We start from the raw sequence: 27,397 nt of genomic DNA, 5'->3' as shown, positions 1-27,397 counted from the left end.
GGTGTCTGGCCTACACTACCAAGGTGCATCTTCCTTGAGTCTATGCCAGGAATCTAAAGGCATCACATCACACAGGGCAACAGTTGCTGATAGCCAAAATTATCCTTGAAAATGTTATATGCCTGCTTTTGTGATGTAAGCCCCATAAAGCAATATGTGTATATCATATAATACACACAACGTATATTCATGCACAGATATGCAAAATATAACTTTAGAATATTTTAATGGCATACAAAAGAGACAGAAAATCGCACAGAAACAGGAAAATGAACATATAATGCACACAGGATGTATGTGACTTCATGATTTAAAAGCTCCCAGCAAATTTCAGTTTCCTTTGAGATGTTTCAAAAGCTGCTAGTTGAAGAACCCTGCATCTTTTTAAACATTAAAATAATCCTATTCCCATTGTATCTACTATTTTTATTTTATCATAAACTGGATGAAGGGAGGACACAGCTTCTTCCCCAGGACGCCGGGTCCTCCGGTCTGGTAGACCTCACAGGAAAAGGTGGCAGAGACATGGCTTTACCAGTGGGGGTCGCTGTGCTGAGAATTAATCCCTATGAGTTTCTCATTAGTGATTATTATACTGCAGGCAGCCAAAATGGAAAAATTAATTAATTTCAAAGTGATAATGCATTTACAGCAACAATTAGAAATGTATAACTGTAAAAGGACAACATTTAAAAGACAGATTGCATTTAATAAAGTTGCACAAGAACATCCAATTGTAAAATTACTGATCTGCAACAATATTCCTTAAAGAGGCACTTAAAATAGCCTGACTCCATGAAGAGTGACCTAATTACTGTAACTAAAATCACCATAGTCACAGCAAGTCACAGCAAATAAAAAAGGGACATCGATATTACAATACTGCTGTTTAATACTTAAGGGAGCAGGCTCGAGTAGAGAAGCAAAGGCAGGGCTTCCGAGCACAAGGCCGGGTTATGTTTCTGGTTTCCTTGACCTTGTATAATGAAATATATACTCCAGTCAAAAGGAAAACACTTCCTCTGGGGTAAAATCCAGGGGAGGTGACAAGCCATCTGGTGACAGAGACACTGCATCTTACAAAGCTTCTTCATGAGCATTTAGAAATCCAACTTTTACATGTGGTAGGAATGGGAATGCAACTGCATGGCTTATTTACAAAAATATGTTTGCATTACAATAGCGGAAGTACACATCCATGAAACAAAAGTCTTATCACGATAGAAGCAACGATAAGCAACACAGAGAAGGATAAAACATGTGGTGACTTTTCCAATAAGCCCAGTCTATCCCACCAGTGAAATACAGTAACCCCAGGTATACACTCAACGCTGGTTCCTGATCTGAAAACTCAAGAGTCCTAAATGTTGGCCCTGGCCGGTTGGCTCAGTGGTAGAGCGTCGGCCTGGCGTGTGGAAGTCCCAGGTTCAATTCCCGGCCAGGGCACACAGGAGAAGCGCCCATCTGCTTCTCCACCCCTCCCCCTCTCCTTCCTCTCTGTCTCTCTCTTCCCCTCCCGCAGCCAAGGCTCCATTGGAGCAAAAGATGGCCCGGGTGCTGGGGATGGCTCCTTGGCCTCTGCCCCAGGCACTAGAGTGGCTCTGGTCACGACAGAGCGATGCCCCGGATGGGCAGAGCATCGCCCCCTGGTGGGCGTGCTGGGTGGATCCCGGTCGGGCGCATGCGGGAGTCTGTCTGACTGCCTCCCCGTTTCTAGCTTTAGAAAAATACCAAAAAAAAAAAAAGTCCTAAATGTTTATGAAAGGAAAGAGATTGGCTGTGAGTTTGACAAGTCCAGAGTTCCCGCTCCACCTCTTTATGAAGCTATTCATACAGAACTCTGATGGCTAAGAAATACCACCAAATACCTAAATATGTAAAGACAGCATTAGAATTTTCCTAAGAATCTAAATTTAGCTACATATTTCATAGTGTTCCTACTTAATACGCTTACCTAAAAAAGTACATTTGTGACATTTAAAAGATGCTGTTTTCCAATCACTTGGGACAGGAACATGAAAAGTCTACTTCACAATGGCTTCCATGGGGACCAGATGTACAGGTTGGAGAATGAAGCTCTCTCTTCCTGGGCACCCTTCCTGCCTTGCCAATGACCTCTCCCTAGGTCTTTGGGAGAAGGTTATTGCCCCCAACCACCACCACCAGACTTAATTTACAGAGTTCTTTAGTTCCATGACCTGTGTATCCATAACAGCAATTACATTTTGGAAAATACTGGTCAATACTAGGGCAATATTCACAACAACAAGAAAAGCCACCATCATGGCAGGAAGTGTTGCACACCTGCCACACAACCGACACTGTGCTGGGCACATTACTGAACCATGCTTTCCAACAGGGCAGCCACGAGGCACATGCAGCTATTTAAACTGAAACTAATTAAAATTAAACAGAATTTAAAATTTAGTTTCTTATTTATATAAGCCATTTTTTCAAGGGTTCAATATCCATATGAGGCCAGTGGCTACCATACTAAATAACCAGATTAAAATCCGTGGTTAAGAAAAATACTATACCAGATATATTATATAAAATGCATGTTCTTCATTCAAGTCACCTTTTACTGCAATGCTTTCATGGAGGAAGATTCTAGATACAGTTGTTATACGACCATTAAAAATGTAAAAATGTCATAGTTACCTTTGTGAACATTTTCCAGTAATGTGATTTAGCCAAAAAGATTCATTTTTGGGAAAGGAAAGAATAAAATGCACTTCTAGCCAATGCAGTGTACCCCGAGAGATGTTTATATCCATTAAAGGAAAAATTTAGAATATCAGACAGACTCTCAGTGGAAACAAAGGAATCATACCAGCTGATAATTCATTAGTGACAAATTCTTATTTTTTACCTACTAACACAAAACCCAGTTTCCAAGGACTGCACTTTCTGAATAGTAATAAAAAAGGTCACATCAAAAGAAAACCAATCATCATCATCAAGACTGTTACCAGACTAACACAATGTTGAAACACCACATCTTCTATCTAGCCCTCCAGTACACTTTTAGGAACCGATGCAATCTAAAGTCGACGGAAATGTGTTCAAGGACCTTCCTTATTGACGTGATGATGTGATCATCAAGACCTGAGTCATCATCATCAGAGGCGAGAGGCTGAGAAAAACAAGAGTCGGTTTCCCTAGGACCCTTCCCACGAAGGCACAATGATGGCATCTGTGGCGATAGGAGCCGTTCACTTACCATAGACTTGGTGAAAGGCCTGGCCAAGGTAAACAGCAGCGTGTACACCCACCAGTTGCGATGAATGGAGGAGTACATCATGTTCCCAGGATGCACGGCGTTGGATGTGACCCCTCGCGGGGAGAGGCGGCGATGCAGCTCGTTGGAGAACAGAATGTTGCAGAGCTTAGACCGGTTGTAAGCCAGCATGGCCCAGTAGTCATTTTTAGATGGAGAGAGGCAGCTGAAGTCTAGTTTTCCTGAGGAGTCATTAATATCTGTAAATCTAAAATAAATAAAAAAAAATAGAATATATGACAGGAAGCAGCCAACCTCTGATGCCCGATAGAGCTTTTTTATTTTTATTGGAAATCTGCAGAACTACACAGAGACTATTGAAAACTCAACTATGCAAACTTTGAAACAAAGTCACCATTTAAAAAAGACAATTGATTTAACAATATAAACCAACTGGATCCAAAGACAGACTTTAATAAAGGCCCAAATGAATCAGTTTTAACATGCTAAACACACCATCCACCTCTAACATATATTGTTCAGAACCTTCAACAGGAAGTTCAAGGATAATTAAATTAAATAGAAAAGCATCTTAAATAAAGGGCTGCTGCTTTTGGAAGCAGAAAGCTATCACATTCCTAACCTTTGACAGGATTTTCCTGGGTTATTTTAGCCAACGCTTGAGTCCTGTATATTTTCATTTGAGCATCCATGTAAATATATAGATGAGTCTTGCTGCCTCCAAGACTCTTTTCCAGATTAAAAATTAATGATTATAAAGGGGTTACAACCTTGGTGAGGTGCCATCAATAGTCTTCTACGTTTAAAAGACAAATATAAACAAAGCCAAAATGAGTTCTGGCAGAGTCTAATGTTTTTAAGTATACCCATGGCATGGATACACACAAATCAAAGTAAGTAGTTGATGTTTTATAATTGGGTCTGACAGAGTCGTTAAACACCAGCTGTTTGTTTCTTTTCTTTCTCTCTCTCTCTCTCTTTCTTTCTTTCTTTCTCTTTATCTCTTTCTCTTTTTCTTTATTTTTTCCTTTCTTCTTCTTTCTTTCTTTCTTTCTCTCTCTTTTTTTAAATAACAAAGTAATGACTGTCCTCTAAAAAATGGATAACAACAAAAGGAGTTTTCTAGGTGATGTTCCCATTTTTGTTAAGGATCTAGTGTGCTTCATTAAATTAGCTCTGAGCATTTGCACTGAGCAATAAGGAAGCATAACAAGAGTTATCTAGATCAGTGGTTTTCAACCGCCAGTCCATGGACTGATGCCGGTCTACAAGAGTTAACCACCCTGTTGTGGTGGGAAGATTATAGAGCCTCCAATCGGACCTGCGGTTGAAAACCACTGACCTAGATAACTGCTGGGGAAGACAACAGGCATAAGGTAAAATGAAAATTATGGAATAATCTGGTTATTCCTTAATATGAGCAGTTTGGTTGAACTACGACCAAACAAAGCATCACAGGGAAAGATGAAAAGCATGTTTTAATGGAAATTAAATATTCCTTTTCTAGGGCTCAGTGAGTGCCATCCAACCACCAGTGTTAAATGACACCACTGCTCCAAAGTCATAAACAAAGCTGACGGTCAGAACACCATCACTGATACGGCAATGGGACATTGAAACGAACCGTTGGCTGCCTGTTTCCAGGTCCCCCGGCCACAGGGACAGCCCAGACTTCAGAGCTCAATCGTTTAAGGCAGTGGAATTTAGCGGGAAATTGAAAAATGTATGGGAGCCCTTTCCTGGTTGTCATAATGATTGCCTGCGGGGCCGGGATGGTCGATGTCCCGCAACGCAGGTAGAGTCTTGCTCAGGGAGGCTCGCTGCACTGGACATTCATGCTGCTGAAAAGCCTGCATATATTATAATTATCTGAGCCCAGAGCCTGACTGCGCTTTACATTTGTGCCCAGTTTTAACATTCACTGACTTTCTAGGAGTGTAGCACCAAAATCGTATAAATGAGGAAGACACATTTTCAGATTTTGTGATTGCGGTGAGGGGTGCGGAGGCTTAACTCTGTGCTGGTGATACTGGGGTCTGGAACGCAGCCTGTCTGTTACCCATCTGCACGGGGAGCAGCCCACTCCATGTGATTTATGCATGAGCATGCGCATCTGATTACTTACCTTTCCTGTGGTCCTGCCCAAGCATTCACAACGTGGACACATATGCTATTTTTGTTTCACATTTATTTTTTCCCTTTATATTACAGTGAACTAGCCTATTGAATTAAAATATATTTATGCAAAGAAGTTACATTACTTCTGAACCATAGCTCAACACTGTAATAAGGAAATGATTTTCAAATGGTGTGTCAGAAGAATTTTTAAAACAAGCAATACCTGACATTGTGTAGTCAGGGGCACCGACCTCTTTCCCCTTAGATAGTCAAGTAAAAAAGTGACAGTCACTAACACAACAATAGCCACCTGGTATAAATAAATAAAAATTAAGCCTATTTTTGGGGTCAGATTGGCAAAAAATAGAGAATATTTTTTGGTGTGCTGTAAAATTTTAGTACAGTGGTCCCTCATCTATTGGGGGGGTTATGTTCCAGAACCCCCCGCCCATGATAGGCAAAAATCTGCTAAGTAGCAACCTTATATTTTATTACTTATATATATTTAAGGCTTTATAAACCCTCCCCACACTCTTATAAATCTTTCCCACACTGATATTAACCTTTGCCACACATATTTTGCGTATTTTACAGCAAAAAATTAAAATAATAAATATATAAAAATACCTATATACCTCCAAATCCTGCGATATAGCGAAAAATCTGCGATACAAAATTAGATATATAAGTTAAAAATCCACGATACAGTGAGACCACTAAAAGTGAACTACGATATGGCAAGGGATGACCATAATTACTTCACGGGTGCCTTGAGATAAAAAAGGTGGAAAATCGTTGCAATAAGGCAGTACAGAAGAGTTGTTACAAAAAGGAACTGTTGAGTTGAGAACCCAATGATCCAAAATACAACCATGGCTTGGAAATGCTACCCACTTGAGGAGGAAAGAGCATCAAGGACTAAACAATAGCTAAAAGGTATGAGATAAATATAACATCCTTCACTCTCCACTCTTCTTTCATCAAAACCCTTTTTGGCATAATTGTTTAGCCCAAGGCAGCTCAGGTGCCACTTCTTCCAGGAAGCTCTCCCTATTTAACTCTTTCACTGCTGGTTTTCATAGTGATTTCTTAGAACAATCTGGAGAACAGATTGAAAAAATGTAAATCAGACTGAAACGCATATTTACAAGGAAAATAAGTATCCAGGACCCCGTATATGATATTAGTGTTCCATAACCCTGCTACCCTCTCTAAGATCAGTAACAAACCACGTCATGCAACCTTTGCATCTAGTCTGCACACCGTGCCTGTCTTTACCACACTAGACTGCAAGGCATATGTTCACCTGGTCCCAATGTGGAACTGCAAATTATTATTTTATTTAAACATGTTTTTTATTCATTTGAGAGAGAGAGAGAGAAGTGGGGGAGGAGCAGGAAGCATCAACTCCCATATTTGCCTTGACTAGGGAAGCCCAGGGTTTTGAACCAGGGACCTCAGCGTTCCAGGTTGACTCTTTATGCACTGCGCCACCACAGGTCAGGCCTGCAATATGAATTTTTAGAAGGCAGACAGTTGTCCCCTTGCACATTGCTTAGCACAATGCTTAACACACAGTATGATCTAAATACAAAGTCAGAGAACAAACTAAGGACCACGTCTCACTTATTGCAAAACAACCTTTGTTTCAAGTCTCCTCTTGTGTTCTTCATTAGAGAGAATGAAGAATGTGTCACTTTGCATGTGGCCCTTTTAATGTTTAGAATGAGTCCCGTTCTTTTGTTTTTAAGAACAATGCAGAAGTATCTCATAACTGAGGAGTACAAAGCGCTGGTTAAATTCCTAAAAAGAAAGAAGTCATTTGTAGCCCCCAATCTAGAAATCTAAAAATGAGGCCAACACACACACACAGCATGATGAGAAGTCAATGGAACCAAGTCGAAAGAAGGTTTCAAGGCAGCTCAGCTGCTAAACAAACAGGCCCGCCCTCTGCACGTAGCCCTTCCCCCCAAGGAGGACCCCTGATTTCCTGCCCTGCTGATGTCCTGGGTAGCAAACCCATTTGGAAGGTCTGATTAGCCAGTATTGACAATCCTGCAGGAAGTGGGAAGGGTGGGCAAGCCTTCTGATTCCTCTGAGCCAGGGCAGGCTTCCTGAAAAACGACCATATTCACCTCTCAGCTCAAGAGGCAGTAAAACATCTCTTCAAAGGCTGCCTACTTTATCTCCAAGCTGAAAAACTGACAAAGCCAAACATTCATGTCTTAATAAACCGATCCACCCATCGGTACACTAACATGTCAACATTTGCTCCCTGGACATTAACACTGGCTGTTTGAGGGGACCTTTAGCTTGTATTTCTATATATACAGCTCCTTTTCTTTTTTTTTTAACTGGGGACTTTTAAATGACCAAACTAAAGTAATTAGGCTGGATTTTATATAGACAAAAGATAGTATGTTCAAAGAATAGGATTAAATTTGCATCAGAAGGCATGTGTGTGTGTGTGTGTGTGTGTGTGTGTGTGTGTGTGTGTGTGTAGCAATGTGGCACTCAACACAGCTGTGGCCGTTTAGACTTGTTCAACCAACACGGTGCTCTTTTCCTTCTATTTTAATTGTTATCTGAAAATTTTTCTCAGCAAGGAAGTCAAGACATCATTTTAATATGATGCAGTTTAGGTATGCAGAAAATTCACTTGCTCAGACTCCAGATAAGTAACTAAAATGCAGTGAAGACACAGGAGCACTAATAAATATTTTGCCTTGGGGCAGTCTGGTATAATATTTTCTGCAAACATAGGACTTTATTTTTCCCCTAACAGGGGGTCTTGACTCCAAGGAAGAGAATCCGCCAAGGTTTATGGAGGTAATTAGATATCAACACTTCCATTTTACAACACAGTTTAGGGCTCCGGGTCCTTGAGCAGTGAGCAAGCGCTTCCCCGGGCCTGCGCACCCAGTGTTCACACGGGGTATCCGGGGCGGCGGGAGGCAGTTAAAGGGTAATAAACAAACCAGCTTGGGGGAATCAACATTTTGTAAGATTGCCCTTTACAGTGTGCAAAGGATAGTCAGAAAGCAGAAAGCCAGGAGCAGTCACGTGACAGGAGTGAGCACCTGGTAACACCTATTGGGAAGGCCTTGTCTATAAACTAAAATGGATTTACTTCAGGAGACCAAGACCCCTTCTTCCAACTAGTCTTTTAAATAAAATTAAGATTCAGATCTCCAAGGTAGGGAGGAATTACACTGTCATTCTGGAGAGAACAAAGACGTCACATGAAATACCATTTGAGATACAGATTTACAAAGGAGGAGAGCAGCTGACAATTCGACATAATCTCCCATTAAATACCAGCTCATTTAAACATATCCTGTGGTGTCCTCCACATCTGGCGAACGACTGAGGCTGGCAGATTTATTTCTGGAACTCGCCCTCCTGCGCCGCCCCCACGGTAGCCTCCCTCCCCCCTTGCAGGGCCACTCCACTCTCTTTCACAGACCTGGTGTGATTTGCAAAGATAAGGATGTCCAGATTTTGTTACCACCTAATTACTAGATGTTTCATGTCTTTTAACACGGGGGAGGATTATTACTTGGCATTTTCCTTTCATTTCAGCCATCATAAATTTAAAATGGTAAAAGTAAATCTATCTGCAGTATGTCACTTGTACCCTAAGCCCCTGTGTTTGGGAGTGATAAAGCGTTCAGACTAACCCTTGGCTGGTCTCTCTCTTCCAAGTCCCAGGGGTTCCATTTTATAGAAGCATGATTTAACAAATAAGCTTCATTCTGGGTCACTAAAACATTTCAGGACTTAAGGCGGAGAAGAAGGGGGGAAAACAGGCACTTGCACATTATTTTTTCCAGCTACTTTGCTAAGAGTGAAAGCTCCCAGCTACACCAGAAAAATCTCCCACACATGCATTAATCTAGCCCCACCAGCAAGTCCTTTGTCTTTCCTGAGGACTTCTCTTCAGAGAAATAGCTGTTTATCCAACTCCAGAAACAAATATGCTGAAAATACGATGAAATTTTCAAATGTCTTTTTAGTCAATTGAATATTCTCCTAATGGTAACAGAAAAGAGGTGCCATCTGATGTTTTAATTGGAATTTTAACCAAAAGAGGCATGGCCAGATTTCTAATATGTTCTAACTACAGTACTTCCCTTCCTACAATTACACAGCTAATGTCTGCATTGAATTCCCTAATTTCTCATTATAAAACAATTGGATTTCATCTCGCAGCCTTTAATTGCATTGTTTCTCCTGCTAGAATAACTGCACATTCTTCTTGGTGAGATGTTGAAGTTGTTGAATGACAAATCAATAAAGGTCAGGCATTCAGATTTAATCAATTATTATTCCATCTCAAAGCAAAATCAATGAGGGGCTTGAAGTAGAGTTGTAAAAACAGTCTACATTGCTGCGGACAAAACCCCAAAATAATCTCCAACAATCACCAGAAAAAACACCTCGAATAATTAAGTAAGCTGGGTCGAGTGCAGCCACACTTTGCAGAGTAGGACAAATGAAAATTATTTTCAGGCAGAGAGCCTTGGGAGTAGCCTAACGAGTTCTCAGGGAAGACCATGTCACTAGTGCAAGGAAGGCGACAAGTGAAAAAAACGTGCAACCCTCACCCACCTATGGGACTCGGAGGAGACCACGACCACGCGGGCAGGGGCAGAGCGGCACAGGACATCCTGCAGGAGCTGGACCAGGTAGAAGTGTCCCAGGTGATTCACCTGGAAGGTGGTCTCCAGGCCATCTTTTGTGAGGCTCCAGGGTAGCGCAAAAGCTGCAGCGTTGCATACGAGCACATGCAAAGACCTGAAGAATAAAACAGCTGACATTATGTGGGCATACACATGCTAAAATCAGGAATAACTCACGCTCCCTCAGGACCAAATAATTCGTCACTATCTTTGAGATTCTCGTCACTTGGAAATGGGATGCCCCAGAATGTGTCGCATCTTTAAACCGTTCTGATGGGGAAGGGCTTGGACTTTGAGCTGGCAATTGTCCAGGGTGCCTGGGGAAGGGGGCTCCTAAAATGTAGGACTTTCAGTGCTAAAACCAGCCAAACTGAGCAAACCTGGGATGCGCTGGTCACATTGGTTGGAACCTAGATCCTACCACCTAATTGAATCTATGCTTCTTAATTAGTCCAAGTGTCAGCTTCTTCAAAGAGCCCTTAGAGTCAATACAAGAAATCAAGGGAAAATATGCTGTAAAAAGGTGACATGGGAACCATCAGTAGGTGCATACCAAGGTACAAATGCTCTGTCTAAAGAGATAGGCTCATGTTGTTTGAATACATTCCTTCTTGAAGTCAGATCAAATAGACATTTTAACAACGAGCTTTGGGGATAGATAAGTAGAAGAAGCCTCTTGTAATATTTTATATTATATATATTTGTTTCATAATAAAAATTTTAAAAATATTAGGCCTTTCCTGTGAGTCAAAATCCTAAATCCTCATAAATAAATTGTACTTGTGGGAAATCATCCTAAGGTACTAATAAGAATTTTATGAAAAAATATATCCAAGGCCACTCAGTGTTTTTGTTTGTTTGTTTTTTACAGAGACAGAGTGAGAGTCAGAGAGGGATAGACAGGGACAGACAGACAGGAACAAAGAGAGATGAGAAGCATCAATCAATTTTTCGTTGGGCACTTTAGTTATTCATTGATTGCTTTCTCATATGTGCCTTGACCGTGGGCCTTCGGCAGACCAAGGAACCCCTTGCTCGAGCCAGCGACCTTGGGTCCAAGCTGGTGAGCTTTGCTCAAACCAGATGAGCCCGTTCTCAAGCTGGCGACCTTGGGGGTATCGAACCCGGGTCCTCCGCATCCCAGTCTGATGCTCTATCCACTGCACCACCGCCTGGTCAGGCTCAGTGTTTTTAACTGTAACATAAAAACAACAAATTAGTGTTAAACTAAAGCAAAATAGGGAAATTGTTAAATAGAATACTATGCAACCATTAAAATGATAACAAATAAATCTATTGAAGTTGCAAAATATTCATGTTAAAAAACAAACTATGTATCATTGTATGATCACACACACAGTGGTAATGAAGGATACACAAAAATGTTAACAGTAGTTGTTTATAGAAGTAGATAGAAAATCAATTGTCTTAAATTGTTTTCTTTCTGAGTTTATTCATATTTTCTTTATTTTTCCCATAATTAAAATAAGGTATCTTTATAATAAGAAAAGAAGCATTCAAATAAATATGCTTTATACAAAAAAATTGGGGGAAATTAGATAACAAAATAAGAGAAAAAGAGACAAGGGTGAGGCTTTATGGGAATACTAAATTAATAGTTCAAAGATCTGAAATTGTGTCCCAGTTTCAGACAAATGACCAGGTCTTTGAGTTTCTGCATCCCACCTGTAATTCAGGGGCTGGGCACTGATGGTGAGGTTTCCTCATGCAACTCAGACCCATGCCAGTGGCTTGCAGGTCATACCTCTATGGAAAGTAAAATAATTTCCTATACATTTAATCTTAAAAATACAATGTTCTTCTCATAAAAACTTTTCATTGAACTATTATCTTTTGTAACAATCTGATTTTGTTTAAACTCCTACAAGACTATAGCCAAAGAGTCATGAGATTTTAAAAAACAAACAGTGTTATGCAATAAAGGGAAGCAGAAAGGAAAGTCTTTCTAAAAAGTAAAACAATCTGTTATCTAAAGAAAGGAAAAAGGAGCAATGACAAATTTGTGCAATGCTATAAAGGATCCATATTTTTATATACAAAGAATATTTGCAAATCAATAAGAAAAACTTCTGAGTCCTACAGACATATGGACAATAACACTTTAAAAATTTATAAAACCAGATTACAAAATAACCAGTACAAGATTCAACATATTGAACTCTACTAGCAGCAAAAATTTAAATAACATATTTTCTACCTATTAAATTAGCAGTTTTTATATTATTATTATATTTTTATCTTATATAAAGCTGGTGAATATATTCCTGAATCCTGTATATTAGGTTGGAAATATATATTATGAAAATTAGAAAAATTCACATTATTTCATCCAGTAAGCCTGTCTCCAAGTACTGGGGTTCAAGGGCGGCAGTGCTGAGACAGCAGTTCACACCTCAAGGGAGAAATATTTAATCATTAATAATTTTTAGGATCACCACTGCATGATCACAATAAAATGCACAGCAACCTTTAGTCAGTTTTACTATTGGTTTTAAATTCTCTACAAACAATGCTCCCTCATTTTGCCTACAGATGGGGCAGACCACTCCCACCACCCCTTTCAACACCATTGATTGGCCACTGCTTCTGTAGGGAATTAAATGATGGACCCTAAAAGATATGTCCACTAGGAACCCATAAATGTGTTATTTGGAAAAAGGATCTTGGAAATGTTATTAAATTCAAATCTTGAGATGAGGTCATCCTGGATTAAGGTGGAACTAACCAATGACAAGGATCCTTACAAAAGAAGAGAAAGGCAGAAGACACCTAGAGAAAGAGATGGGAAGGACGAGGCAGAGCCTAGAGTATTGTCCCTAAAATCCAAGGAATGCCCAGGACTGCCCAGCAGCACCAGAAGCTAGCAGAGAGGCACTGAATGGATTCTTCCTGAGGGCCTCTGGAAGGAGCCAACCCTGCCCACACTTTGATTCTGCCCTTTCAGCCTCCTGAACGAGGCTCAAGTTCTGTCATTTTAAGTCATCACAATCGTGGTCTGTTACAGCAGCTCTAGGAAAGTGAGACAAGTTCCTAAGATTCTTAGGAAATATTCCAAATTTATATGAAAGTTGACTCACAAGGATAAGTAATAATTATAAGTGAGCTAGAATTATAAAACTTAAAATTCAAACAGCAGTAGAATAATGAGCAAAGCCCCAGTATCCTGCAAGGTAACCTGCCAGGTTAAATCGTGATTACTTCCTCTGTCTCTACCCTTCCCTTTTATCCACAAGAGAAAATAAAACTCTTCAAAGTTGTTTTTTCAGCGGTTCCCTCTCTTTAAGACAGGCTTCTGCATTTGGAATTTTGGCATCATAACCACTTGATAACACCTTTATCCTTGCCTGCACATTTTGTCAAGAAAATGCAAACTGTATCAAGCAGGAAACTTGCTTACCAAAGGCTTCAGCCTGGAGGCAGAGCCCACAGAGGACCTGGGTAACCCTTTCCTGTTTCACCAAATTTTATTCCTCTTCATTAATGTTAATTGCATGACACCAGAGGCAAAATATGTACCCTGTACCTAAAACCTGTCACCTCCATTAATTAAAAACAGGCTTATGAAATATGAAACTATAAAGTGCTAGACTTTTTTTTTAATTGTAAAGACACTTAATTGGCTTGCAAAAAAGGAAAAGGATTCTGTTAGCCTCACTTTAATGAGGTTTTTATTATTCAAATAGCACATTTTGCTCCGTTTTGACTAAGAGCCATTGCAATTCAAAAGGCTCTGAGATGATGAATATTTACAAAATATCAAAAGGAAAGTTCAAACTATAAAGACAGATGGAAACAAAAATAGTATCATTTGGATTCCAGAGTTGATGCTATCAGTCAGTTCTTTCAGGGACAGATTTTTTTGTTTTCTTCTTTCGTAGATTCTGGTCTGTGAGGAGTCCAGCAAACCCATTCCTACCTGCTGGGAGCACTCTGTTCTCCTGGAAATAGTCCTGACTGATGGCCATCATCCTATCTGAGAAGTCTTGCCCCACACCCAGGGTTCTCTCCAAAAAAAAGAGAACTAGATCTATGGTATAATTCTTTCTTCTGGGATCCCTACAGGATCAGGCTGAAATGAGTTTCCAGTTGAATGTGACTTGTGTCCCTCCTCCCCTTTTTTTGAGAACATCTCTCCCACTCAATCACAGAAGCAAACATTCCATCCCAAGCTTAATCTCCAGGTAACCCCCGCTGAGACAAACACGGTTAGTCCATGTTTCTTATGCTCATGCCTTTACTACGATCACTGCAATAGTCCACAACTGGCCTCGTCACCTCTGCTTTCTCCTTTACCCTTTATTTGACTCATCCACTGGGGCAAAGCCAAAAATATTCTAAGAGAATAACGGAAATATTGACAAAGACATTTTTTTTTTAGATTTCTAAAACAAAATCCAAATAACCAGTACGAGATTCAACATGTTAAACTCCACTTCTATTAAAAATTAAAATAAGATGACTTTGATCCATTATATTAGTGAGTCTATTCATACTATTATGATATTTTAATTAGGTTATATAATGCTGATTGGGATATATATCCCTACTCCCTGGATACCTGTTGTTTTAAGCCAATACCTTTGTGGTAATTTATTACAACAGCAAGAGAAAACTAATAGAGTGAGGTAAAAAATATTGGCTGTTTTAAGTCACTCAGTTTGGGGGATAATTTCACAGCAACAGATAATACAAGCATCTTACTAGGTGAAAGGAGCCAAACTCAAAAGACCTCCATACAGAATACTTCCATTTATATAACATTCTGGAAAAGGCAAAATTGGAGGGATGGGGAAAAAAATCAATGGTTGTCAGGGGCTTGGTGTAAGAGACAGGAATGACTACAAACGGGCACAGGGGAAATTTGGGGTGTGATGGAACTTTCACTGTGGTGACCATCGTGCCTCCATGACTGTGTGGCACAACTCAGAACTATACAATAAAAGTGGTAAATGTCTCTATATGTAAAATGCTCCTTAATTTTAAAAACGGAGAAAAACAACAGTGCTTTGTGTGTCTCTGACAAGCTGACCACATCCCCAGGATGAGTCATCTGTGTGTCTGTATCAACTGCAACCAGCAGGACAACAGCATGCGGGCCTCATTCGTCTCCACACTGCTGGAGTGACCTCCAGAGCACCTTGCACCACACCTGATACGTGATTAATGCAAAACTGCTGAATTAACTTAAGTAAAATATGTGTGGACTATTGATGTCTCTTGCTCTGAGTTCCAGGAGAGCAACTGAGAAGAAAGAAAATTTTAAAAATCTACTTGCAACACTGTAGAGATTAGAGAACATCTGGCCATGTCTACAGGATTCGCGCTGACTGGCCCTCGGCCTCTCAAGAGCTAGCTCAAGCCCCACATCTGTGGAATCCCCCTGGACCGCCCCAACCAGAGAATGGCTCCATATCTGAATTTGTAAAACTTTTTAGTATCTGTACAGATCCTGGAGCTAGTCTAGGAAAAGGTTCCCCGAATGTTCTGATTGATCACAAAAATCCTTTGTTATATGACTTTCTGTTCTACATAGAGCTGTCAGAACAGCAGAGGTACAGTCCTGAAGTTTTGTCATCATATAAAACAGACCATGAGACTTTGATCAGAGTGAATGTTCAATACAAAAGCCTATAAAATATGAACTGAGAAAGGTCTATAATTATTCCTGCATGGGCCATTTATATGTTTTTAGTCTGAAAAAAACATTGTTGATAGGTCTTGACATGTCAATAGTCTATGTTAATCATCACAACCCATAAGGTAGACAATATTATCACCATTTTACAGATGAGAAAATGAAGTTTCAAAAAGGTTTCTTACCAGTAACTAAAGGAGCCAGAATTCAAATCCAGGGATATCTGCCACTGAAATCTTCTCTTAGTCATGAAAATACATAGTCTTTAAAACAAGACAATAGGAATGCAGACTCCTGCAGGCCCAGGCATTGAACACAGATAGCGGTCTATCTGGCGCCCCCCCCCCCGCCCCGCCCAGAGTTGTTCCATGCACACCCTGTGCAGCTGTGAGCAGCAGGGCCATGATGTGACCAAGCAATCAGGATGGGATAAAATACCTGATCTTCAGCCTATCTCCAAACTGACTCTCATCCATGGCGATGATAAAAATAGAGACTTCTGGATACTGTAGAAACTCATGACACTCTGTCACATTTCTTTTGGACCCCAGCTCAAACACTGACCCAATGCCTCCTGTCTTCCTCTGGTTTTCCACTTAGATGGATCTAACAGGATCCCTCAGTCTGTCCCACCTACCCATTCTCCATGTCACAACCCTCTCCATCTCCCGAGAGTTACTCAGAAGACACTTCCTGCTTCAAAGAATCCTTGCTCCTCATCTGAAAAATAAGCAATAGTTCCCTCTTCTGACGTTACTAAACACTTTCCCTAGACCTTTTACAAGGTTGATGCTAGCGTGATTGACAGAAAGACAGACACAACCAAAGATCCTTTGACTTGCTACTGATAGACATCTGTGTGGGCAACAGACTCAACTGTTTCTCAAAGTGTCCTGACCTTTGAGTCCCTACCAATACAACAAGCTACTAGTGATACCAGCCCAATTGGCAGGGCAGAGGGATGCCAGGATTCCATCAGAATCCTCCACAGACACGTCCGTTGCCGTTCTCAACCCTGCCGACTGTTCTGAACTCGCATCAGTATCTGGCAACAACCCAACTCCAGCATGCCCGAGTGTTTATTGAACACCAACTTCAGAGGTGTAGCATCTCCCAGAAGATTTGGCCTTCAATTCTGTCTGGGGTTTGTCCATTCATACATTATTTAACACTTTCTATCACGTGCTACATGTACAAATGTTGTCTCTGCCAGTACTGCCAGTATACAACAATCAATGGACATGAGGAGAGAGGTCTTTGTTTGCCCAAGGTCCCGCATGTAGCGAGAAGCCTTTTGTATGTACCTGAATGGATACCTCTGAATTAATGCTATTTTCCCAATGACATTTGGTCTAGAGGCCATTTCATAGCCATGCTTTACAATATATTATTCCCTAAAAAAAAATGATATAAGGAAGAGGGAAAAGACTAGCTTGTTTCTAGCTGATCAATAAAGACAGAGGTATTTGTGCTTTGCAGATAAGATCAGCCCACTATGAATCAAGAAACCTATGAATCAGATATAAAATTTCACACCTATGGATGTGAGGGTGATCTGGCTGCAACATCTGTCACCCCATTGATCACCAGGGTTGATTCGGCTGATCTGGCTGGCTAGGCGGGTGTCCCCTTCCTCCCTCACCACTCTATGTGCGTCCCTCCCGAAGCTGTGCCACTCAGTTGAAGAGGACGACCTTCCCCGATAGAGGAGAGGACCGTTCTTCGGTCAAGGGTAGACGAGTAGCTGCGCTCCCCTGCTAGAACTCCAAACAAGTCTCAAAATTTCACACCTGGGAACTTAGAAGTGCACTCTAAAAGAGTCTGTGAGGAGCAGTAGCAACCATCATGGCATTGAGTTACAGTGAGGATTTGTAAATTGAAATGTAACATGGCGCCCCCCCCCCCCCCAGAAACACCAAGGCAGACTTTCAGAGGTTAAATAAACACCCTGAGGAATGTTAACACAATTGTGGCTCTTGGGAATTTCATTTCAGAAACAGCAAAAGAATGAGATAAGTGGAATGTTATATAAAGGGAAATACTTTTCAATTCCTCCCTGAAACAGAATGTCACACCATCTGGGGCACTTCTCAAGCGAGTAGCAAGAATTCATACTATTTGGAAATACTCTGAAATTCAATAGAAAGGGCCTTAAGGACCCCAAATCCCCAAAGCAAACTGTTTCTCAGTTTTACCTGCTGTTCAGCTGTCCTTTTTCTCCCAGAAAAGGAAGGAGGAAAATATTATAGAATTCCAAGGTGGATTCGGCTGAAATAACTCGGAGCAGGTTTATTTTGAGCGCATCGATGGCAGGATAAAACTTAACACAACAGTTCTCTTCTACAGCAACCTCAAGCCCAGGGACGTGTCTCCACACTCCAGCCACCCACCAAAACCATGACCCCAATGCCCAAAATGCAGGGTCCATGCCACTAGTAAACCTCAAGATGATTTTAGGTGGTATATAAGCAAACTTTTTAAAGATGGCTTATTTGCTGGAATGTACTAGGGAAAAAATATGTAACTAGTCTCTTAAACTCACAATGATAATAATGATCAAAGGGAATGATAAGACCCACCCTGTTTGACAGCTGTGAGAACTGGGTAAAAGTGAGAGTGCCCAGCCCTGGCTGTGACAACGATGGAACCCACAACAGACCAGGTTCCTCTTCCCAGCTGCCTATTTCCTGGAGCCAGAGCTACACTTCAGAATATGATATCCAGCCGTAATTCAGAGATATAAAATATGTATATAATTTTCTCCTGCATTTATAAAGTACCTATCGATGGTTTCCCATGCTGTTACTCAATATCTCTGAGAGAGAATATCCTGAATAAATATGCAAGGGAATAAAGCAAATAGCACGAGAGAAACATGAACACGTGAAACCGACCTCGGCTTAGGCGGCCAGTGACCACCCAGCTGTGTTTCTAAATCGTAACAGATCCACAGGACCGGCATATTTCGAGAATGTGAGGGACACCATCAAGTATTAAAATAATAATTAACCCAGAGTGTATTCTGCTGTCAAGATAACCCAGCCACATTTTTTTTTTAAGTTGGAAGAGAGAAAATAATCCGAACCAATCAGCAGGAATAGAGCAGAGCAACGGCGGTATCCCCTGGAGACCACCAAGAATTTTTCATTTCATGCACCATTTGCAACTTCTTATAGTGAATTCCAGAACATCAGTACATACACTTAACAGAAAATGGAAACACTCTTGTTTTTGTTATTTCCTTAAATTTTTGCCTCATGTCCATTATCTCTATTATACGTTTCCATTCCAGTCCCGGCAGTGAAATCTCAACCTCATTGATTCTGCATGTGAGCAAATGTATAATAGGAATGCACCCACATCATGCTCTTCCAAGAGGGCTTTCTAGGAAAATGCATCAATTTGATAATTATGCCACCAACAGCACTTAATCTGATGACATGGTATCTGAGACGCAGGTCTGATTCTTTGGTGTTACAATTCCAGTTGTTCCTGTTTTTTTTCTCCTGCCTTTTGTATTTGGGATTCTATTGCCCTGTGTTCTGGGAATTATTTAATACAGTAGACAATCAATGATAATAAGTATAGTAACTATGGGAGGGTGGGGAGAGTAAGAATAAATAACTTCAACAACGCTTATAACCCAGTCACCTCACTTGAACATAGCTCCCATAGATTGAGAAAATGCAAATTAACCAACATCTCTCCGGGCAAACTCCCATTTGTTTATCTGACAAATGAATCACGGTTATGTCCTGAGAACATTCACTGGTATAGGAAAGAAGTCTGGGGAGGCCAAATGGGAGTCTGGTGAACTCCACAAGGGAACTCAGAGAATGTGAACACCGTTCATGTAAAGGAAAGAAGGGAAGAAGCGGGCAGGGTGGGGAGGGATGGGGCTGGCCTGAGTGAGAGCGGAGTTGGAATGTGTGTTTGCTATGACCCTCAGTTTCCCCATACACAGGTATAGTAAATCATAATCACGGACTAGAAACCTCTGAAGGACAGTCACTCCTGTGCTCCCACACTTAGTGAGCACTGTGCCTGACATACAATAAAGTTGTTGAATTACTGAGTTCCTGAAAATAAAGTATCGCTGTGCAAGTGCTCTGTATCTTTGTTCACACCTATTAAGTTCACTGTCACTTGGTTTTTAAAGCATTGCATGCAAGCAGTCACTACTTTTTTTATATCCATGATCTCTATGTCACCACTATTGTCCACGATACAGTCATTTCTACATTGCCTGACTAATTTTTGTCAGATTGAAGGATCACCTGTATTTAATTTTTGAAAAATGCACTGGGAACCCACTCATCTGTTTTTCTCACCCCCATCCTTTGCACAAACATCCACTAAGTGGGGTAGCTGCTAGGGGTTTGAGGTTTTAAAAATTAACAAGTGTTACAATAAATAGGATATTTGCCTGTGAACATCATAAGTGCGAAGGGTGGTATGTGACCTCTGGGGAACCGAGTTCAATGGCTCATAGAGCTGGTGTAGTTAGGCTGCCCAGCAGTGGGAGTAATTAAATGAACAGTCCGTTCAGCCTCTTATGAAACGTGTCCCTTCCTAAAAAACTGGATTTATCTGGGAAACTCCAGTGAAGGACTAGACCTTCACTAGTCTGGCAGTGAGTTCCTTGGCTATGCCTACCAAGAACACATTACGACCAAGAACACATTACGACCGAGAACACATTATGAAAAGAACACTCTGATGACTGAAAATGCTGCCTTCTCTGAGGAGGATGTCCTTGTGGGAAGGACCTATGTCCACAGCATGCAGTGTCCAGGACAGGGTCTTGTGCACAAGGGATTCCTGGCATTTGTTGATAGCACTTCTATCATACCTTGTTAAAATAATACCTTGGCATCCTCTCTAAGTGAAATGCATCCGTGAAAGCATTTTGCTTGGTTGGTAAGTGGGGAAAATAAAGGCAATGAAGAAATAACTAGCCTTTCCAGAAACACATTAGCATGCCTTCAAATTAAAAGTCTATTTTGTGGACATAAAGCAATATCAAGCATTACAAGACATTATTTACGAACTTCTGCAATCCCGATGCATAAATTCCACTGAAAGGATCATGGGAACATTTACTCTTTATATATATATTTGTAGAATGGCTGTAAGAACCAGATGATGATTTCATTACTGTTCTGTAAAGAGAGTTTATTTAAAACATGCCTCACACAATTACAAGGAAGGGAGGGGGTTTTAATGTTAGGTGGTAGAGGTGAGCTTACAGGAACTATAGGAAAAAAATTAGTTAGGCAATGCGCATGGTCAAGTCACTCGAACAATAAAACATTTCATCCATTTTGTACATTTCCTTGCCTAGAGATATATGGAGCTGTAACAGAGTTCAGAAAGCCCCTGACAGCCGTGCTGCCATTCAGACCTGAAAGATTCCATGTTATGATAAAAATTAATGTGTTCTGACATCCTCTGGGACTCCCAGGGCCCTGGGAATAGCTAATGAAGAAATACAACCTCGCAAGAGAACAGCACGCAGCTCTGGAGTCAAGTATTAATTCATATGTGGTAGCAGTGTGGCCCTCTGTCATCAGCTATAAAGCAACCAGACCCCAGTGTCAGAGGCAACCAGCACTGACTGGTGAGAATTATTTCCTGGGTCAGGGAAGGTCAAAAATAAGCAAAATGCTTTACAAAATAATTGAGCCCAAGTTGGATTCCTTCTGTCACTTTGTGCTAATGCTCTCTTCTAAAACCCAATAGGGGTCACTGAACATCTTGGTCTCTCCTAGGCTATGATCATAGACTTGAAAACTTCTCTCCAGGACACATGCTTCTACAGTGATTAGACCACTGGGCATGTCCCTATGGACCCTCCTTCAAGAGGAGATCAGAAAGGCATGCTGATCCGCAAAGAGATGTTTCACTGCTCCCACTAACCTACCTCCCAACACCTTTCACCCCCCTAAGTATCATGATGTCTTCCAAGAGGGAAACACAGTAAGAATGACATTCACAGCAGAATTATTTAAAGTAGCTGAAGAGTGGAAATAGCCTAACTGTCCATCAACTGCTAAACTGCTAAACAGAATGTGGTCTTTCCATATAACGGCATATTACTCAGCACTATAGAGCAATGAAGCTATGACATACACTACAACATGGATGAACCTTGAAAACATTGTTAAGTAACAGAAGCCAGAAAAGTCAACATATTGATTGTACGGTTCCATTTATATGAAATGACCAGGATAGGCCAGTCGGTAGAGAGAGAAATTAGTGGTTGCCTAGGGCTGGAGGGGGCGGGGAGGAAGCTAGGGCATGGCTGCCAATGGGTCCAGGGGTGAAGTTTTTTCTCAGAGCGATGGGAATGTTCTAGAATTAGTGGAGATGGTTCTACAACTCTGTGACTATACTAAAAACCACTGAATTATAAGCTTAAAAGTGATGAATTTATAGTGTATAAATTGTAGCTCAATGAAAAAAGATCCCTGGGCTCTGAGGAGCCTACCTTGAAACCCTCAGAATGAGGTCAGTGGCCCCGGCTGGGTTCCATGGCCTTCACTGGAACAGCGGTGGCTGACTGCTCCCCAGGCCTGTCTGCCTTACCTTAGCCTCCCGCCACGATCGGAAACTGAGCCTCAAGTATGATATAGTGAATTCAGAAAAAAATAAGGTTTTATTATTCTTTTTTGGACAATTGACAGTTTATACAAACCTACATGGTTTTAGTCTGTGTGACATTGTTTCAGCCTATTATTAGAATTTCACCATGCCAAGTTGAATTTATTTTCAACATCTGAATTTTAGACAGTGTGTGAAAGATTAAGTTGAATTCTTTTTAAATGTGTTTCTTTCTTTGACATATTATTCACTATATTTTCTACAATCTTATGATACTACTTTGCTAATTTAACATCACTAGTAATTGTAAAAAAAAAAAGTAGAGGAAAATCTATTAGAAAATTTTTTTCAAAAATATTTGAAATATCTATTTATAAACATACATATTTAATGCCCTTCCCATAAATGTCTATCATTCTGTTGAAAACAGTAAAACAGAAGGTGATAGCCTAAAATGTGAAGAGTGGTGTTAATTGAGGGGTAGTAATGGTGATGCATGGATATGAGTTTATGATATCTTGGATTTGTTTTAAAATAATCCATCAAAAAAGTGGCTATAGATTGAATAAGATCGGCCATGTGTTGATAATTATGGAAGCCAGGTGAAGGGCATGGGACGGTCCACTATACTTCTTCTCTTTCTTGCACATATTTGAAAATCCTGGCAATAAAAAATTTCAGGAAATAAAAACAAACTAATAGAGGACCAGAAAATTGGTCAATTTTCATATTTACGCTGTCCCATATTTTTTCAAATATTCTACAATGGGTATGTGCCATTTTTGTGGTCACATAAATTTGTGTAAAATGGCATTACTTATACTACATAGAACCAAAACAAATACCAAAATAAGTAGGTTTAACATTTGCCTAAAAATTCATAAAGGCACGTAAACCATCTAAACAAAACAGAGTTAGGCACATGTGATAACATGAAAAACTTCCCCAAGGAGACATGCACAACATAAAAGGCAGGAGGAGAAGCCACCACTGGCTGCCTGCCCATGCAGGTACTACACAGCAAACTCACCCTTAACAGTGAAGTGGAGAAAAGGCTGCAAATAAAACAGAAAAGGGTCTGATATAAAATCCCACCAAGCTTGGAAACCGTCCCCCCGGAAGGGAAAGAAGAAAGATCAGCTTGGTCCAAGACACCAGAGGGTCCAACAAGGCTGGGAAGCTCTAGATTGAAATCTATTTTGGTATCAGGGTCTTTAAAGGCCATAGCTACCTCTTGTCTAAAATCAATGTGAAGTCTTCCCTCTAATAGAGCGACCAGACCTGCTCTATGTGTCAGAGCTGAGTCAGAGGAAGTTCCGGAAAAGTCAGCAGAGTTACACGCTGGAGCTGAGCTTCTACTACCAAAAAGAACCAAGTAGGAGCCTAGGGCACCACCACCTAAGACAAAGAATGTCCTAGGAAATGATTGTAGATGATACGAGTTGAATGACCGCCAGTTCCTCCTAACCCCCAGTCCAGTGCTCTGCGCCACCACCTCACTACCGGGGCCCCTGAGCATCCCATGCTTCCTCACCAGGAAAGAAAACCTAAGATTCCTCCTCAGCCCCTACCAGGAGGTGGTTTCTCATGTCCACGGCTGAAACGGCCTCACATGATTTTAAAAGCAACTGAAAAAGCACTTCAATGACTAATATATATATAACAAAATCTTGCACTTTGTAATAAACATTTGACTTTAATTAACAAATGCAAGTTTTACAAATCATATTTCAGATCTTAATAGTTTTGCCTAGTGTTTTATGAAGAGATAAGAAAAAGTTACATAAGGATGATCAATATTAAGAGATACCCGGCCTGACCAGGCAGTGACGCAGTGGATAGAGCATCGGACTGAGATGCGAAAGACTCAGGTTCGAGACCCCGAGGTCGCCAGCTTGAGCACGGGCTCATCTGCTTTGAGCAAAGCTCACCAGCTTGGACCCAAGGTCACTGGCTTGAGCAAGGGGTTACTCGGTCTGCTGTAGGCCCACGGTCAAGACACATATGAGAAAGCAATCAATGAACAACTAAGGTGTCACAATGAAAAACTGATGATTGATGCTTCTCATCTCTCTCCATTCCTGTCTGTCCCTATCTATCCCTCTCTCTGAATCTCTGTCTCTGTAAAAAAAAAAAAAAAGAGAGAGAGAGAGAGAGATATCTGTATGCTTTGACCCAGGAACTCCTCTTACAGAAAATGATCTCAAGAAAACAAGAGGTCCAAAAATAACATGATCATCGTGTAACAAAAAAATTAGAGCCTAGCATCCAAAAATTTTAGCTATATGCAACAGATCACGGTAAAGTCCTTAACATTCACATTAGAAAAATCGATTTAATAACATGATAAAGTACCCATGCACAACTTAGTATGAAGAAAAATATGTATGGTTTAATATAAGATAATATATGTAACATAACCACTTCACACCTACTAGGGTGGCTATAATAAAAAAGGATGGCTGTTAAGTTTTTTAAAAAAGGTAAGTGTTGACAAGGATGTAGAGAAATCAGGGTCCCCATGCATTGGTAATAGGAATGTAAAATGGGACCACAGCTGTGGGAAAGAGTTTGTCAGTTCCTCAATAAGTTAGATAAACATAAAGTCACACTATATGGCCAGCAATTGGCTCCTAAGTGTATACTCAAGAGAAATGACAATCTATAGCTACACAAAAACCTGTCCATGAATGTCCATAGCAGCATTATTTATAACAGCCGGAATTCATCAACAGCCCAGAAGCTCATCAACTGATAAATGGACAGAGAAGCAGCAGGACTAGAGACCTACTGGGTGGGCTGTGCTCAGTGTCCCGAAGAGCAGCACATGAAAATCACCTAGGAAGCTTTGAAAAGTCCAAATGCCCAGGGCACAACCCAGAACAACTACATCAGAATGTCTGGGGGTAGAAGCAGACATCACTGACTTACAATAATCCTCAGCTGACTCCAGAGGACGGACAAACTGAGAACCACTGTCCCCAAGAGACAGTCTCTTAGGAATTTGGAGATCTGATGTGGGAAACTGAGGCACGGCCATACCTCTTAGGTGGGAGACATTCTGCCAAGATCTGTTTCCAAAAGCTGTATCATTTCTGAACCTAACCATTACTTGTACTTCTCAAACAGAAACGTTTTTCTTCTTTCTGTTCTTGATTATCAGTTATTGTATAATGTCGGTGCAACTGTCTTTTTGATTACGAGCTCGTGACTGAGCTGTAACAGCGGCAATAGCATAAAAGGCAAACCGAAGAACTGCCACTAATTGAGATGGTCTGTTTATATTTTTCTGAATGACAAGGTACTCAGTAGATTCTTATAAAATGAAGAAAAGAAAGGACTCCTAATATTAAAAATACAGTACAGTGACAAGTAGTTCAACTAAAAATATAATCTTCCTTGGGGATTTTCAGCCAGCTGCCACAATGCAGCAGGGGTGATTTATTTCAAATGTATATTCAAGTTTTTAGGCTGACAAGAATTAGCTTCTCAACAATTTACTGGGGAGAAAGGATGGTTCCCATGCTATTAAAATGCCATTTCAGTGTGGTTTAAGCACAAACTTCCCAACATGTCAATTATGTAAAAGTAGAACTCCGACGCGACAATGGGGGTGGTTAGATGGTACAAGGAGAGAAACCAAGCTGTGCTCGTGGGTCAAGTTGGGAAATATAATTCTGAACCACAGACACTGAAATGCTTTTCCCGAGTCTTACATAAACCAAGAGTCTGCTGAGAGAAACCAAATATTAACCCTACCATCACAGATTTGCTCTGCCAATGGCTGTGTAGGTGGTCTCAGTGAAGGTCAAAGAACAGCCTGGCAGGGCTCAGAGGTGTCGGCCCCCGTCTAGCGCCAGGCTAGTCCATGCACATGGTCCATGCCAGGGCAGGAAAGCCCTGGCTCCTAACAGATAAATGTGTTCACAGATTCCTAGAAGGGAAATATTTGTATCACTTGCCTAAAATAACTATTGTACCTGTGATCACTTTACAATTTGTTTCTCAAGATCTATAAATGCATAACCTCCATGCTACCCAAGGAGGTACCAATTCAAGAACTTTACACACAGCTAAGAATTGACACCTTCAAAGAAAATTTTGGTTACCAAATGGAGCCACATGTTTCTATTTTTGCCCTCCCTTTTTTCCTCCCTCCCATTCATCCATCCAACCATTCATCCATCCACCCATGCCCTTCCTTAAGCTCACTATAAGGCAATAAATGTACTACTTGCAAAGGATGATGCTAATGAAAATAACAATGATATAAGCTAAAATTTATTTACTGTTAATTAGGTATCGGGTACTATGTTTTAGAAACATTGTTATTTAATCCACTCTACTGCTCCACAACGCTACTACCATCATTTCCCACTTCTAATGATGAAGAAACTGAGGCTCATAGAGATGAAGGAATTTGCCATGGTCACCATCTTAGTAAGCTGTGGAACAGAGAGATTCAAGGCTAAGGCAAAGATGAATTAGCCAAGGTTCCAGCGTCTCTGGGGTTCAGTATAACAAAGGAAAATCTATATAGAAAAAGTATCCCCAAAGTATTCTGAGCACAATGATTGGGTCGATGTTCCAAGAAGTGACTTGCAAATTCAACCACTGTATAAAGTGGAGAGGAGGGAACAAGGCAGGTTTTATTAGAGGATGTGACAAAGTCATCCAGCGAGCAGGTGATGGACAGGTCAGAAGGGTGTGGCCCAAGTCAGGATGACAGGCCCCGAGTCAGGCGGCAGAATGTGTCAGCAGCACTGTGTAGGGCAGAGCGTGGAGGCACAGGGTTGGGAGGACATGGCTACAGATGAAGGTGGATAAGGGGCCATACCCCAGAGGCCTCAGTGGGCGACACCTGCAAGTACAGCCTTTGTAGTTGAGTCAGTAAGACGTCACCAAAGGGTTTTTCCACAGGACAGTGTCAGGGATGAGTTTGCATTTAAGAGCAGTCACTCTGGCAGTTCAGATGTGTAAATAGCAAAACGACCTTTTGGTCTTCTCCTGTCTACCCGATCAGCATCATTTCAAAGAAAAATAGGAACTAAGGGCAAATAAACAATGACATATGGAGTAAATGTATAAATACAACTG

General features: G+C 40.8%; 1 protein-coding gene across 5 annotated transcripts in view; it reads right to left on the bottom strand.

The window, feature by feature from the left end:
• The window catches only part of WWOX (WW domain containing oxidoreductase), a 1,014,498-nt gene that overhangs the window by 717,293 nt on the left and 269,808 nt on the right, over positions 1–27,397 (bottom strand). For all 5 annotated transcript variants that reach the window (XM_066349487.1, XM_066349490.1, XM_066349489.1 and 2 more), the window contains exons 7-8: positions 9,971–10,156; positions 3,224–3,488 (exon numbers count right to left, since the gene is read on the bottom strand). In XM_066349487.1, the coding sequence (XP_066205584.1) occupies positions 3,224–3,488; positions 9,971–10,156 (451 nt within the window). The remainder of the gene's footprint in view (positions 1–3,223; positions 3,489–9,970; positions 10,157–27,397) is intronic.

This window comes from Saccopteryx leptura, chromosome 9, assembly GCF_036850995.1.
Source record: "Saccopteryx leptura isolate mSacLep1 chromosome 9, mSacLep1_pri_phased_curated, whole genome shotgun sequence".
In the NCBI taxonomy this organism is placed as follows: Eukaryota; Metazoa; Chordata; class Mammalia; order Chiroptera; family Emballonuridae; genus Saccopteryx; species Saccopteryx leptura.
The sequence above is the reverse complement of the archived record's forward strand: the minus strand, read 5'-3'. Positions and strand labels throughout refer to the sequence as shown.